The sequence below is a fragment of the Podarcis bocagei genome (genome assembly GCF_964188305.1).
Source record: "Podarcis bocagei genome assembly, chromosome: 10".
Lineage (NCBI taxonomy): Eukaryota > Metazoa > Chordata > Lepidosauria > Squamata > Lacertidae > Podarcis > Podarcis bocagei.
In genome coordinates, this window is record NC_138135.1 from 75,413,604 (window position 1) to 75,427,440 (window position 13,837).

The 13,837-nt window shown below is 41.3% G+C and overlaps 1 protein-coding gene and 1 long non-coding RNA gene across 2 annotated transcripts; both read right to left on the reverse strand.

The window, feature by feature from the left end:
- Positions 1 to 5,163: 5,163 nt before the first annotated feature.
- MED21 (mediator complex subunit 21) lies at positions 5,164 to 11,001 on the reverse strand. The gene is made up of 4 exons (XM_081210790.1): positions 10,839 to 11,001; positions 10,380 to 10,494; positions 7,888 to 7,988; positions 5,164 to 6,608 (listed from the first exon to the last, which is right to left on the reverse strand). Exons 1-4 carry the CDS (start codon positions 10,878 to 10,880, stop codon positions 6,435 to 6,437), a joined length of 432 nt encoding a protein of 143 aa, XP_081066916.1. The 5' UTR covers positions 10,881 to 11,001; the 3' UTR covers positions 5,164 to 6,434.
- LOC308596021 lies at positions 7,130 to 7,881 on the reverse strand. The gene is made up of 2 exons (XR_014012276.1): positions 7,768 to 7,881; positions 7,130 to 7,666 (listed from the first exon to the last, which is right to left on the reverse strand). It is a non-coding gene; the product is annotated as an uncharacterized lncRNA (long non-coding RNA).
- Positions 11,002 to 13,837: the final 2,836 nt, after the last annotated feature.

Here is a 13,837-nt window from a genome sequence, read left to right on the forward strand (position 1 = left end):
CATTCCTAAGATGTCTGCTGGGTAGCATCAAGAATACCCCCGATTCTGTAATGTTCAAATGTGTGTCTATTTGTACTGTTCTAATGTCAAAAGGACTTCACACAAAAGGCTCCCTCCTGCTGGTTCCACACCAGTGCAGAATGAGGACCCAGTTTCAGTCCCTGGCACCTCCAGATAGGGCCACCCAAAACCCTGGAGTGCCACTCTCAGCCAGCATGTTAATGGTCTAATTCACACAGAAATGAAAAATGTGTATCTATTAATGGAAATGGAAAATGGCTGAAAACCAGAGTTTTTCTAAAGGACTCTGAGCTCCTGCTGAGTTAATGATTATCTGATTGTTGTTCTCTGGTAGATAACCTGAGGGTTGTAACCTAGGATCATGCGAGAAGGTATGGGGGTCGCAATTTCCATTTTGAAAGGAGTTGCCTTTGAGTCTTTGCCTCTCAAACTTAATGGGAGTGAAGATGCAAACGAGTTTTCTCTCTGAATGGTACACAAAGAACAAGGCAAGTAAATGGCTCTCCTGACGGGAGAGCAAACAGCCTGGAGGCTGGAAAGCAGACTGGAGAGAGAGAGACCTTTGCTTATAGGTCTGATTGGATTATTTCATATTTTGTAAGATGCTGAGCCTGTGTTGGATAGCAGAAGATATTGCATGCATATTTTAGATGTTTTTGTGTTTTGAAGAAAGTTCTGCCAGCTAAAGTTTGAATATTTCTATGGGTCTGGACCATGTTTCACTTCTAAAGGAGTAAGTTTTTATGCCTCCAGTCGCTTCAAACTGTGCAATATTTAATATCTGCAACACACCATCGGTAGTAGATGGATCAGTGGTCTGACGTGGTAGAAAGCAATTTCTTATGTTCCAGAACCAACCCCAACAAATAGGGTAGTGGGTGCAGAATGCAGCTTCCAGAGAATCTTCAAAACACACACACACAAGAAAGAGGGTGGGGTAGGCTCTCTGGCATGTTCCTGGTCATTCTCTGTTTCCATTCTTCTTCTTCTCCTCCTCCTCCTCCTTTTTCCCTGACAGGGACTCAAGGCAGCTTACACTAAAATTTTATTTTGTTCCATTTATCTGTGGCTCCCTTCCCTTGCACATTTTTTCTTTACAGCATTCCTGTGAGATAGGTGAGGTGCAGAGGTTGCCATCGGCTCAAGGTGATCCATATCAATGTATGACAAATATGAGGTATCCGTGTGCTATGCGATCCAATGCGAGAGAAGCTTCCTGATGTTGAGTAGGTTGTCTCTATTTTCCTCAGAGAAACATTGGAGGGCAGATGATTTGGCTTTATAAGCGTGTGGAGGGTGGGATCCACATCTCTTACCGGTACAAGAGGTAAGAGCATCTTCTTTCTTTTAACAAATAAGAATAATACAAATAAAAATGTGTACGCTGAGCCTGAGACCATTATTTATCATAATTATCAAACTTTCCAAAATGTAACACTTCTTGAAATGGTTTAACCCTTTCTATTTTAACAATACAAATTCCACAGATATCTTCCCTTTCCCCTTCTTTGATAGCACATGTTAATTGATCATTAATTGCTATATCCTATACTTCTTTATATCATTCTTCTATTTGATATCCACCTTGCTTTTTCCATTTCCTAGCAATAACAACCCTTGCCACTGCCAGCAAGTTTGTAAGTTAAGTCCTTCATAGTTTGGGTACAATTTAACCTTCTCAAACAATGCTATTTCTGGACTTTTGTTCAGCATTAAAAGGCCTTGAAGACCTTTTAATGTAAACAGATCTATGCAACTGTTTACAATTTTTATCAACCAGTCACTTTAGTCCTTTTTTGCTTGTTTTATATTTTATTATGTATACTGCTGTAAACTGCCATGTTAAATTGTATTGAATTGTTGGTATATACTTTTGATAGTCAAATAAAAGTATTTACATTATTAAAACTTCAGCTGTATTGTAGTTCCATTTTGCATAGTTGTATAGAATCTCTACACATTTTGTATGTGGATTTGTAACATTTTGCAACAATGGCAACTGCATGGCTGTGAAATACTTGCAGTTATAATGTCCATTAAGATGTCAAATCAACTGTATAACACCAGGATGGAAAGCTGAAAGCTTTTTTTAAATATTGAAAGTTCATCTGTTCAGATTTGTGAGTGCTTAGAAAGTGAGCTATTTTCCTAATAATGAACAACAAATGTCCTGTTCCCAGGCTAATTAGTGTGCTTTTGTCTATACTGTAAATAAACAGAGTTCATAGCAAAAGGTCAAAGGACTATGTTACTGCAAAGTCAGTCAATAAATGTGGTTAGTTAAATAAATGCTTGTTTTGCCTAGGAAGAAGAGGCTGTATTGCCCTATTACAAGGGGTGACTTTAATGGAGGATAAAGACTGTGAGAAATGCAAACACACACCAGCTGCAGACACAACAGCCTGAGAGCAAGACAAATATAGGTAATTTCAGACAATGCTAGACAGCTGTCATCTGTGGCTGAAAGAGTCGGCAAGCCCAAGGAAGCACGTCACTAGCTACCTTAATAAGTACTGAACAAATAAAATGCCAGCTGGGGCTTTGTGGTGGCAGACCTCACCTTAATGGATTTCCCAGACCAATGTAAGTGTTTCATGCTGTGTAAGCAACATTGGGAAAATTTAGTTTGCAGTGGAATAAATAGAACAAAGAGAAAAAGCCTGTAGGAGATGCCCTACAATTAGAAATAATTTGATTGTATTTAGTGATCACATAAAGCTTCCATTAATAGTATGAGATGCTGCCATCTTCAAGAATCATGAGCTGAGGGATTAGCAGGTTTGAAACAACATTTCAGAATTGACTTCAAAATCAGAGGGGAAAGTTTGGGAGATGAAGTATGATGTGCAGAATCATTCCTTCCCCTTTCCAGCTCTTAAAAGTGTATAAAACAACATTTTCAAACAGCCCTTCAATCAAAGAATAATAGAATTGTAGAGTTGGAAGGGACCCCAAGTCCAGCCCCCTGCAGTGCAGGAAACTCAACTGAATGCCACTTATCTAAAATATCTCTATGGATACATATAGAGGCACATCTTGCTCCATCAAATTATGGATGGAATATAGATAATAGTTTCCACCAAATAGTATATTATATATCCCAAAGAGGTGCAGGAAGATTTCCAATGACAGAAGATTTTTTAAAAGTTGCATAAATCTATTTAAGGGGAAATATACCATAGTCTTCTCAAAATGGCTAAAGTGGAGGGGACTAGACAAGAAGGTCACAAATACTGGTGAAAAAAATGTTGTCTTATAGTTTCATTCATCTGCCCTGAAATGAATGGAAGCTCTGAAGGAGCTGGGTATGTTTGGACTGGAAAAGAGGAGACGGAGAGGAGATAGACTAGGCATCTTCAAATGTCTCAAGGGCTGGCACATGGAAAAGAGAACAAGCTGGTTCTCTCTTGCTCTGGAGAGCAGGGCTCAAACCAATGGCTTCAAGCTACAAGTAAGGAGATTCTGACGAAACATCAAGAAGGATTTTCTGACAGTAGGAACAGTTTAACAGTGAAATGGACTCCCTTGAAAGGTTGTGGACTCTCCTTCCTTGGAGGTTTTTAAGGAGAGGTTGGGTGGCCATCCGTCATGGATGCTTTAGCATTGCAGGGGGTTGGACTAGATGACCCTGTCACCTGTGCAGAAATACATTGGACAGTGAAATACAACTTTAATGGACCTATACCACCCTCTGCATCATTGCATTTCTGTATGGTTCACAGGATTGTACTATTCCTCTTCATATTTCCTTTAATGAAAATAAAATAATAAAAATAATTTTGATAAATCCAACAATACTTTGATTTTTAAAGTACCATTGATAAACACCACTGATAAGCTATGACACACAAGAATTGCAAGTATTTTGTGTCCCTTTTGATTAAAGACTGCAAAATAGCACCACTGATCTACACCAGAAAGGCCCTCACCATAAAAGAGTTGATGGTCATTGAACTGAATTAAGAGCTGCATGTTGTTCTTTACATTCAAGTTTCAGGTTCTCCCAAGCCCTCCTTAGTAGTCTGCCTGGTTCTGCTTATAGATCCAACATGTTTCAGATCCAAACTGGTCATACTTCAGGGAAATCTAAAATCTTTAAAAATAAAAAGACATAAATAAATGGTATACATCCTCTGCTATACCCTGTATTCCATTCTGTATCCAATTATGAAAGAGGAAAAAAATGGGTAACATAGTGAAAAGATAGCAAAACTTTTGTATCTACTAGACTTGAGAGAACTATTCTGATGATGAACAGGGACCCCTAGGAATTGTTTCCAGGAAAGGGACATAGACAAGGGCTTACACTAATTAGCACCCAAGAAAGCCCAGGCAATATAAACCAGTGCTAGTGCCTATATTTGCATTCTCTTGAACAATGGATGCTGTCAACCATGTGTATTTTCTAGCACAAACGCTGAACCTTGATTTCATTCTTCATTTTCTAATACCAAAGTGAATGGGACGGTCCAGTACTAGAGTAGCTGAGAAGGAAGATCCACATTTCTTCAAGCAACTGTTTTAAATATTCAGGAATCCTCACCATTTATTCCCTGAATATCAGTAATATTAAATCTGGCACAAAGATTATGGTCTGATAGTTCAACAAAATCTGTATAACATGCATATAAAGCCCAGGCAATGCTGTCTTGTGTTGTCAGCGAAAAGGATCTTCATAGTACCCAAGATGAAACGGCTGCCAATCAGAGGGAAACACCTCATTTATGTAATTTCCTTCCCACAGACCCATCTGGAAACTACTTTTCTATCTTTTGACACGTATGTGTGTGTGTTTTCCTAGTCCTTTTTAGACTCTGAGTTTTATTGTTTTAATCTGCTTTTAGTATATTTGTAATTCTGATTTTGTACTGTTTATGAGTTTTCTTATTAAGAGGACATGGAAAAATTAGTTGGTGTACAAAATATTGTAAAAAGCACTTCAGTTTGTTTTTTAATTTTTACATTTATATAATTGATGGTAGAATAAAAATAAATTTAAAAGTAGGTTCGATTTTTAATCAAATATCAGGACGATATGAGGACAATTTAGCTAGTTTCTAATATTACAACACAAAGAAAAGCAGTAGGGTAAAATTGTGTGTGTGAGTGTGAGAGAGAGACAATATAGATATAAACAAACTATTTTAAGACAAAAAATAATTTTTATTTGTCTGCACATGTTTGACATTAAAGTGTTGACCTGTCATATTCAGCTATGCTTCATTTATGCAAATTGTCTAAGTTCTAACTTTGGATACCATCAAGACTGAGCTTCCAATAAAAAATGACGGCTCACCTTTGTTTGAATCAATTGATTTAGCCCAAGCTGTGTCCCATGTAGAACAGGTATGCAAACCTCTAATTCTTCCATACCTTCTCTCCTTCCGCTTCCACACCAAAGCAGACCATCTAATTATATCCATAACAGTGCATACAGCAGGGATGTGGAACCTATTGCCTTGCAGATGCTGCTGGACTACAACTCCAATAATCCACTGCCCATGTTGGCTGCAACTAATGGGAGTTGTAGTCCAACAATGTCTGGAGGGCCAGAGGTTTCCCACCCCAATGTACAGTGATCATCCATAGCTACATGCAGATGTCTATAAGCTGTTCAACAGCTGGACAGTACCCAGATCTCCCACAAGAAATAAAAACCAAGCTCTTGGTATCCATTGCAAATCTGTACTGGAAAAACTAGAGGATTTTCTTTAGTCCGCTAGTCAATAGAAAAAGAATAATAAGCATTAGGAGCAAGTTAAAGACCATGGCTTAGTGACACTTTACATGTACAGTCGTACCTTAGTTGTCAAACGCCCTAGAACTCGGACATTTTGGCTCCTGAACGATCGAAACCCGGAAGTGACTGTTCCGACTGTCAAACATTCTTTTGGAAGCCAAAAGTCCAACGGGGCTTCTGCAGCTTCCAAATGGCTGTAGGAGCTTCCTGCAGCCAATCAGAAGCTGCGATTTGGAAGTTGAATGCTTTGGAAGTCGAAAGGACAATTCCATGCAATAAAACACCGTGTGCCAGTATGCATGCCTTATTACACATGCGTGCCTGGGGCATTTAATTCATTATGACTTCACAAGGTTGCCGGCCAAATGAAATCAGACATTCTGATCTAACAAACATTAACAAACAATGCACAGGGCTTTGGGCATAAGGAACATATTAAAAATTAAAAGTTTGGCAACTCTCAATTTGTGATTACTTCCTGCTAGTGAAATGCCTTACGAAAGACTGAATATCTTGTCAACAGGGAGATGTTTTCCCAGAAGCACAACACCAGACATCCTTCCACAGGATTAAGGCTCAACAGTAATGTACAACTTTTTTTAAAAAAAGTGCTCCCCTCCCCACCTTCTCAAGAAGTTCAAATTTTGTGGTCAAGTCCCAACACCTCTGGTGGTTAATCTGGAGCAGGTTGACTATGACTGCCACTTCTTGTCTTCAGCTGTGATTGAGCAATGTCAGCTAAAGCATTCTGTATCTTCTCCAAGAGCATATCCCCACGATAAACCACCTCTTCAAGACGTGCAGCTGCCTCGTGATTCTCTTCCTCCAAGCGATGCAAACTGGCAGCCTATACATTTGGGAAAAACAGAAATGCTGACAACACATCTGTTTAGTACTTTAAAATTGAAGAGGGTTGACTCTTGCGGGGGGGGGAGGAGGAGGAGGTAAGAGTCATTTCTGGGACCCTCTTATTTTTAGCCTGTGAATAGCTGGTGTCTTATAACACTTTGTAATACTGCATGTTATTACGCATTTCAGTAACACAGAACCTGAGAAGTCTAACACTGCAGTTTCATTTACTGGAGACAACTCTCTTAATGACATGGTAGAGCACATGCTTTGCATCCAAAAGTCCCTCCAGGGCTGAGAAAACACTACCACCTGAAACCCTGCAGTGTTAATAGCAGTCTGCGTTGACAATACTAAACTAGATGGGCCAATGGCCTGACTTGGTATGCAACAGCTGCCTATATTCTGACACCCCCTCAAGCACTCAAAAGTGGACTTCTTATTTAATTTAAATTTTTATCTTCCCTATCCAAAGAGCCCAGGGCATCAAACAACCATGTAGCAAAATAGAATTAAAAATAGAATTAAATACATTTTTAATGTTTAAAAATAGATATAAAATGTTGTTTTTAAAAAACAGGTATATACACCCACAGCTAATAATTTCTAAGTTATCAAGAACTGTATTTAAGATAGACTGATTAAGCTTTCTAATGGTCACAGCAGGAACTAAGGCAGTCTTCAGTTCTTGGGCAAGCTACCAGAACATAGCGGCTTCTCAACTCCAGGTTTGGTTCATTTTCATATGGTTATAGCCCAAGTTATAGAACAAAAACAACCTTGGTTGCTCTAAGTGCATTGTCTACATCAATCAGGAGTTGGTGTTTCTGCTGGATCTGCAGAGGTTTGATATCATAAAACTGGGTACACTTCTGGACTAACAGGCTGAAATGGGGCTTTGGCACCACAAATCATTCTGGGAAGTGCAGTTCCAGAAGTGGGTTCTGGAAGACACATTTCGGTCAATGGTTCCCTACAGAGATCACCACCCCCAACGAAGAAAATGCTGTCTGACATTTACATGAGGTGATAAAACATACTTCTCCAGATGCTGGACTTCAGCTCCCATCAGCCCCAGCCAGTATGGCCAATAGTCAGGAATGATGGGAGTTTGAGTCCTGCAGCATCTAGAGGGCCACAGGTTCTCCGCCCCTTACAGCATTAGCGGTTATTATGGACTTCTCTGTGCCAGTCATGGTTGTTTTATATTCCTAGCATCCAATAGTAAACAAAAGCAGTATTACACAAAGCACGAGCCATTTAAATTTCATTTTTACTTGTAATGTGGCTGTTGATTCTTCACTGGGCAAGGAATCTATTAATACGTCAATATCCTTGGCAGTTCTTGCAATCAATGCAGCAAACAGCTGGGCATATTCTGTAAAAGCAACAACATTGACACCATCTTTACAACTATTGCAGAAGATCAAGTTGTTTAAAAGAAATAAAATTTCAAGATGCACAATAATATTTACTGTATAATGACAGCTATTTTTATTATTTTACTTATTTTCTGCAAATGTTTACAATAACTACTGCAAAGATTTACTGTACAGCACATGGGAATGGAGTACAGAAAGTCTAAAACAACACATTTCCCTACAGAGTGCAAATAAGTTGGATCTAGTGTTGGTTTTGCCTAAGCAGAAAGCACTTTGTTCATGCAAGGCAGGGCACCTGATTTTCAACAATCCCACTGCCTATATTGGAATGCGGCAGCAAGACTGGTGACTGGGAGTAGCTGCCGGGATCATATAACACTGGTCCGAAAGGATCTTCACTGGCTTCCAGTACGTTTTCGAACACAATTCAAAGTGTTGGTACTGACGTTTAAAGCCCTAAATGGCCTTGGCCCAGTATACCTGAAGGAGCGGCTCCACCCCCATTATTCAGCCCAGACACTGTCCTCCTCCTCTGAGGGTCTTCTGGTGGTTCCATCACTGCGAGAAGCGAAGTTAGAGGGAACCAGGAGGAGGGCCTTCTTGGTAGTGGCACCCACCCTGTAGAACGCCCTCTCGTCAGATGTCAAGGAGATAAAGAACTACATAACTTTTAGAAGACATCTGAAGGTATTGGGAAGTTTTTAATGTTTGATGTTTTACTATGCTATAAGCCACCCAGTGACTGGGGAAACCCAGCCAGATGAACAGGGTATAAATAAAATTATTAATTATTATTATTGTTACTACTATAATTATTATTATCATCCATTACAGAGGGTCCCCCAATACTTGGCTCTCATGCACCCTTGGCAAAAAGTTGTATCAGCATCTCCAACCAGAAACTCAAGAAGTTTGCTTTTGTTGTCTTAAGTGTTCTACCAGTGGACGGCAGGGGAAGCTCACAGCTACTCTGAGCCAGGGTGGAGAAGTACATTTTTTGCACCCATTTGGGCCTGTGCCCTGGGATAACCTAGCCAATCCCTAGGTATGCCCCTGCTACTATGGCAAAGCCTCCACAGGATAGGTTCTATTATGTGAGTAGTCCATTAATGAACAGGAAACAATATTATGGGATGTGAGCATTGCAATGACCATATAAGCTTCACAGCACAATCCCTTTGCATATTTACTTAAAATTAAGTTCTACAATGTCCAGTGTAGCTTACTCGCAGCATCTCCAGGCCGCAATCCTAAACACGCTTACTAGGTAGTAAGGCCCACTCAACATGGTGAGACTTGTAAGAATCACAGAATTGGAAGGGACCCCCAAGAGTCCTTTAGTCCAATCTCCTGAAATGAAGGAATCTCATAGAATAGGTTAAAACAAGCATAGAACAGGTTAAATGACCTTACTATGCAAGTGCAAATACCAGAGTTTCACAGATTTAGTTTGCTATAAGATGCTTCACATCTGAGCAATTGTAGACAGGGCAGTAGCATCACTATGAAGCAGAAAAGTGGTATATTCCTGCAGTCCATAGTCCCCAGGCTGTCCAACTTATAGAAGAAGAAGAAGAAGAAGAAGAAGAAGAAGAAGAAGAGGAGGAGGAGGAGGAGTTTGGATTTGACATCCCGCTTTATCACTACCCAAAGCAGTCTCAAAGCAGCTAACATTCTCCTTTCCCTTCCTCCCCCACGACAAACACTCTGTGAGGTGAGTGGGGTTGAGAGACTTCAGAGAAGTGTGACTGGCCCAAGGTCACCCAGCAGCTGCATGTGGAGGAGCGGGGAAGCGAACTCGGTTCACCAGATTACAAGTCCACTGCTCTTAACCACTACACCACACTGGCCACAATAATCCCTCCTTATAGAAGGCAAACAAAAACTTATGGTGGTATGAATATGTCTTATAGGTTCATTCAATGTTTACTTGGAGCAATTACTCATGGACAATTAAACTGAGGCAAATGTTAGTGGCCTCTCTTACATCAGTTGCAGAGAACCTTGAGCCCTCTAGAATTTGGTAAACTATCAGCTCCCATCATCCCTGGCCACTGGCCATGTTGGAGTTGGAGTTCAGCAACCTCTGGAGGGGGAAGAGATTCCCACACCTGCTTCACACACTTGTACATCCTACAAATAATCCCTGCCAATTCATTATTGATTAAAAAGCTGTTAAGGAAGAAACTTACATAATCATTATTTAAAAGTAAAGGACAGTTACTGGTTTTCATTGTTCTTGTTACATCTGTTTCTTTTATAAAACCAGTAAGACATTTTTAAAAAGTAAAGAACAGTTCAGAATTAAAAAGAGATTCCCATTTTACATTACAGTGCATTATTTTACTCTTCTCTCCCTGAAAAGTATTACAGGGAAGTTTACTTGCCTTCTGTAGGATTAGTAGGCTGATCCTTGTTTATTGCCGTTTGAATATTGGTGAAGGAAGCGGGTGGGGCACACTGCTGCAATACTCCAATCGCATTACAAAACTGATCTGCAAGCTATTGACAAATACAAAATACACGAAGCATCAGCCGTCACTGTTCAGGCATCTCAGGAAGCCCCTTTTTGTGCCCAGGCTCTTTCCCTGACTCACAAGACCCTCTTTCTACTGCTTCACCCCTGCGTTTTTGCACACCGCTTAGGGGTTTTAACTAATAAGCTCTTCAGAAAGGCTTTTACACAAAAATAATAACGCGATCAGCTGAGGCACTTGCAGCATCACAATACGCGCAGCCTCGGGCTCCCTCCCTCCCTCTCCTCCTCCCACCCCCCTTTTTAAGGGCCCGGGGATGTTCCGCTCAAGGCCCAGGCCCCGTCCCGGGCGGAACGCGGCCTCCCTCACCGAGTTCACCGCATCCTGCAGCTGCGTGAGGCGGTCCGCCATTGCGCGCCAGTCCCCGCATGCAGAGGCGGCGCCCTCTTCCTCTGCTCCTCATTGGGCGCCGCCAGTGACGCAGCCAATGGACGGAGCGGGAGCGGGGAGGCGGGCTTTGAGGTCGCCAGGGCGACGCCTCGGAAGCGTTCCCTTTTTGGTCCGACTCGCTGCCGGTGCCATAGCGGAAAAACAACAGCCAAACCCAGGCGAGAGTCTCGTCTCTGCGGCAGCGAGAACCGTTTCGTGGTCCGCCCTCTGTCGGACAGGAGGAGGCGCTGCAGCTCTCATTTTGAGAAAGCGAAAAGGGGGAAAGTCTTGTGGCGCCTTAAAGACTAGCAAATTGTAGCTGGAGAGTTTTGGCTGCGTATGGTACACATGGCAGCGGAATAGTAAACGGTGAGGTCAGAGGAAAATGAAAGTAATACGTTATTAGCAGTGAAATACACTAAGTTGAGGCAGTGGCCATTGGCAAAGCAGTGTTGGCGATGGCATGCATGTTTATTTTATTGATTTAACGAAATTTATATACTGCCTGTTTGCAGTAAAACCACTAAGCCGTTTACGATAAATATTAAAAGCATCAATAAAAACAGTTAAAGGTCATTAAAACCAACACTGAAAACTATCAAGGCACATCAGCGCCTACATGATAGGCTTTCCGAAACAAAAATGTTTTCAAGCAGACACTGAGAGGAGTACAGAAATCAATAGGCAGGAAGTTCCAAAGTTTAGGTGTCGCCACATTAAGAGATTTTGTTACAACTGTGGAAAGTGATGATCTCGTTTTGTATTTTTCTGCTGTCAATCGCCCTGGGATCGTGGGGTGAAAGGTGGTATACAAATTAAATAAATGCTAAGAATAAGCATTATGAGGCACCACACCAATAATGGTACCAGTTCCACAGGTTTAAGCAGTTGAGTGGGTGAACATGGGGTAAGGCAATCCTGCAGATATATCCTGGCATTTGTAAGCTAGTGTGATTAAAATGTCACTATTCCTATTCAAATCATTTGCTGATAGAATTAGACCTCTAAATAAATGTGCTAATCTTTAAGGTGCCACAAGAGTCCGTTGGTCTTGATAAATTATGTGGCTGCACATTGCAGTCTCCCCTTGTTTGTGTATAACCATCTCCAATCCACAAAAGCTTATGCAATAATACATTTATTAGTATTTTAAGATTCTACAATATTCTTTTGTGGTGCTTGATGCAACAAACTAACCCAGCTTCCCCTCTGATTGGCAGTAGAGAAACAGATGCAGCTGCAAGAGCTTTCAGCCTTTGTACACTCACTTGGAGTAAATGTGTGCAGGACAGGGCTGCGCACAGCACCATAACTTGGTGGTAGAGAACATGGTTTACATGCAAAAGGTCCCAGCTCTAATCCCTGGACTCTGCCTGAAACTTGCAGTCAGTGTTGGCAACATTGAGCTAGCTGGACCAATGGTCTGACTTAGTGTAAGGCAGTTTTTGACATTTCCAATTTCTCAGGAAGTTCTGTTGAAATCAGTGGTGATGTATTATGAAAACACTGTGAAAAGGATGCTGCCAAGCTCTGTATAGCTCATTCAGTAGAGCATGAGATTCTGCACCTGTTGAAATTTTCCAAATCATGCAACTGTTAAAAGCGCACACAAAAAATGTCTTTCAAGAAAAAACGCACAAGACTAATTCTTTCTGCACTTACTTGCTAGGAAGAATCACTGATCTCTGCAAGATTTACTTCTGAGAAACCTGTATCTGACAGGGCTATTACTATGGAGAAAACCTCATTCGACTCAGAAATAACTGAGCAAACAGGGCTGAATCTACACACATATATAAAATGCTGTGAAAATGCTTTTATTAAAAAACATTTAAAAATATATATGGAATTTTTCATTAGCTCACCCACACCATCTAGTGTCACATTTATATAATGCACTTAAAACACACTTAAAACGTGTGTTTGTGCTGAAAAAGATGGTGACTCTAACGAGTAACCACCAGCCTCTTTCAGGGCCCCTAAACCTGCACCTCAGCTCAGGGGGTAAGCCCCACCCTGCATAATCGAGCGCAAGACTTGGCGCACATGCACCATTTGAATGGCACTTTGAGGGAGGGTGGCCCCCTCCAACATGGGTGTAGCCTAGAGGGGGCAGATCGCCTGAGAAACACCTCAACCACTTTGGCTGCCCCCCAGCAAAAATCCTGGCTACGCCCATGCCCCCCAGGCCCCAGCTCCTTCTGCCCCCTCCCTTGGTTTTCTATATAGTAGACCCTTCGGAGAAGTCCCTCTAGTCTCGCCCGCTCCTGCGTCCCCTGCCAAGAGATTTTCTTTCCATAATGCAAGGCTGCATTTCCCCCTTCCCACCCCAGTTGCTTGCGGGTTAGTTATTCCCCTCTGTTGTAAATAAAAATATGCCCTTTTCCCTTATGGAGTATCCAAGAGCCCATATAGAGTCCTTACATAGGTTCCCTATTGGTAGGAGAAAATAACAGAGGCCAACCAGAGAATATTGAGAAGCAAAGCAGCTAGTAAGCCTGATCTTTATTGATCTGTTGCAACAGGGTACTCCCCTCACACGCAGGAGAGGAAGAGGACCCCCAAAATTGCTGTGCAAGGGCTTATAAAGACTTTTGAAATTCCCATCCTCTAGATCAAGACCACCCCCAGAAACATTATGCATACATCACAGAAGGGGTGTAACCTAAGACCACCCCTCAGATACATCCCACCTACATCACAGAAATTTTAATATTGTTTTCCCCCTGTTGTTGTTTATCTCCTGTCTAGCAGGTTACTTGATTGGATTTCCTGGGGAGCCTGGCCATTCTTTTGTAGTGGTAAAAATGTTACAGGGGAAAAAATATATATATATGAGGCACTACACTTCTGTAAAACAAGAAAATCCTGAATAAAATATATATTTTAAAAATATATATATACTTATTTCCTGGGCCAGGTCACAGGCTCACACCTTA

Bases quoted from the DNA above. Each gene is read 5' to 3' on its own strand.
- MED21 (XM_081210790.1), bottom strand. From the start codon at position 10,880: ATGGCGGACCGCCTCACGCAGCTGCAGGATGCGGTGAACTCG. The intron at 10,495-10,838 runs GTGAGGGAGGCC...ATTTGTCAATAG, and splicing joins TGCAGGATGCGGTGAACTCG to CTTGCAGATCAGTTTTGTAA. The intron at 7,989-10,379 runs GCAAGTAAACTT...TTGCTTTTACAG, and splicing joins GCCTACTAATCCTACAGAAG to AATATGCCCAGCTGTTTGCT.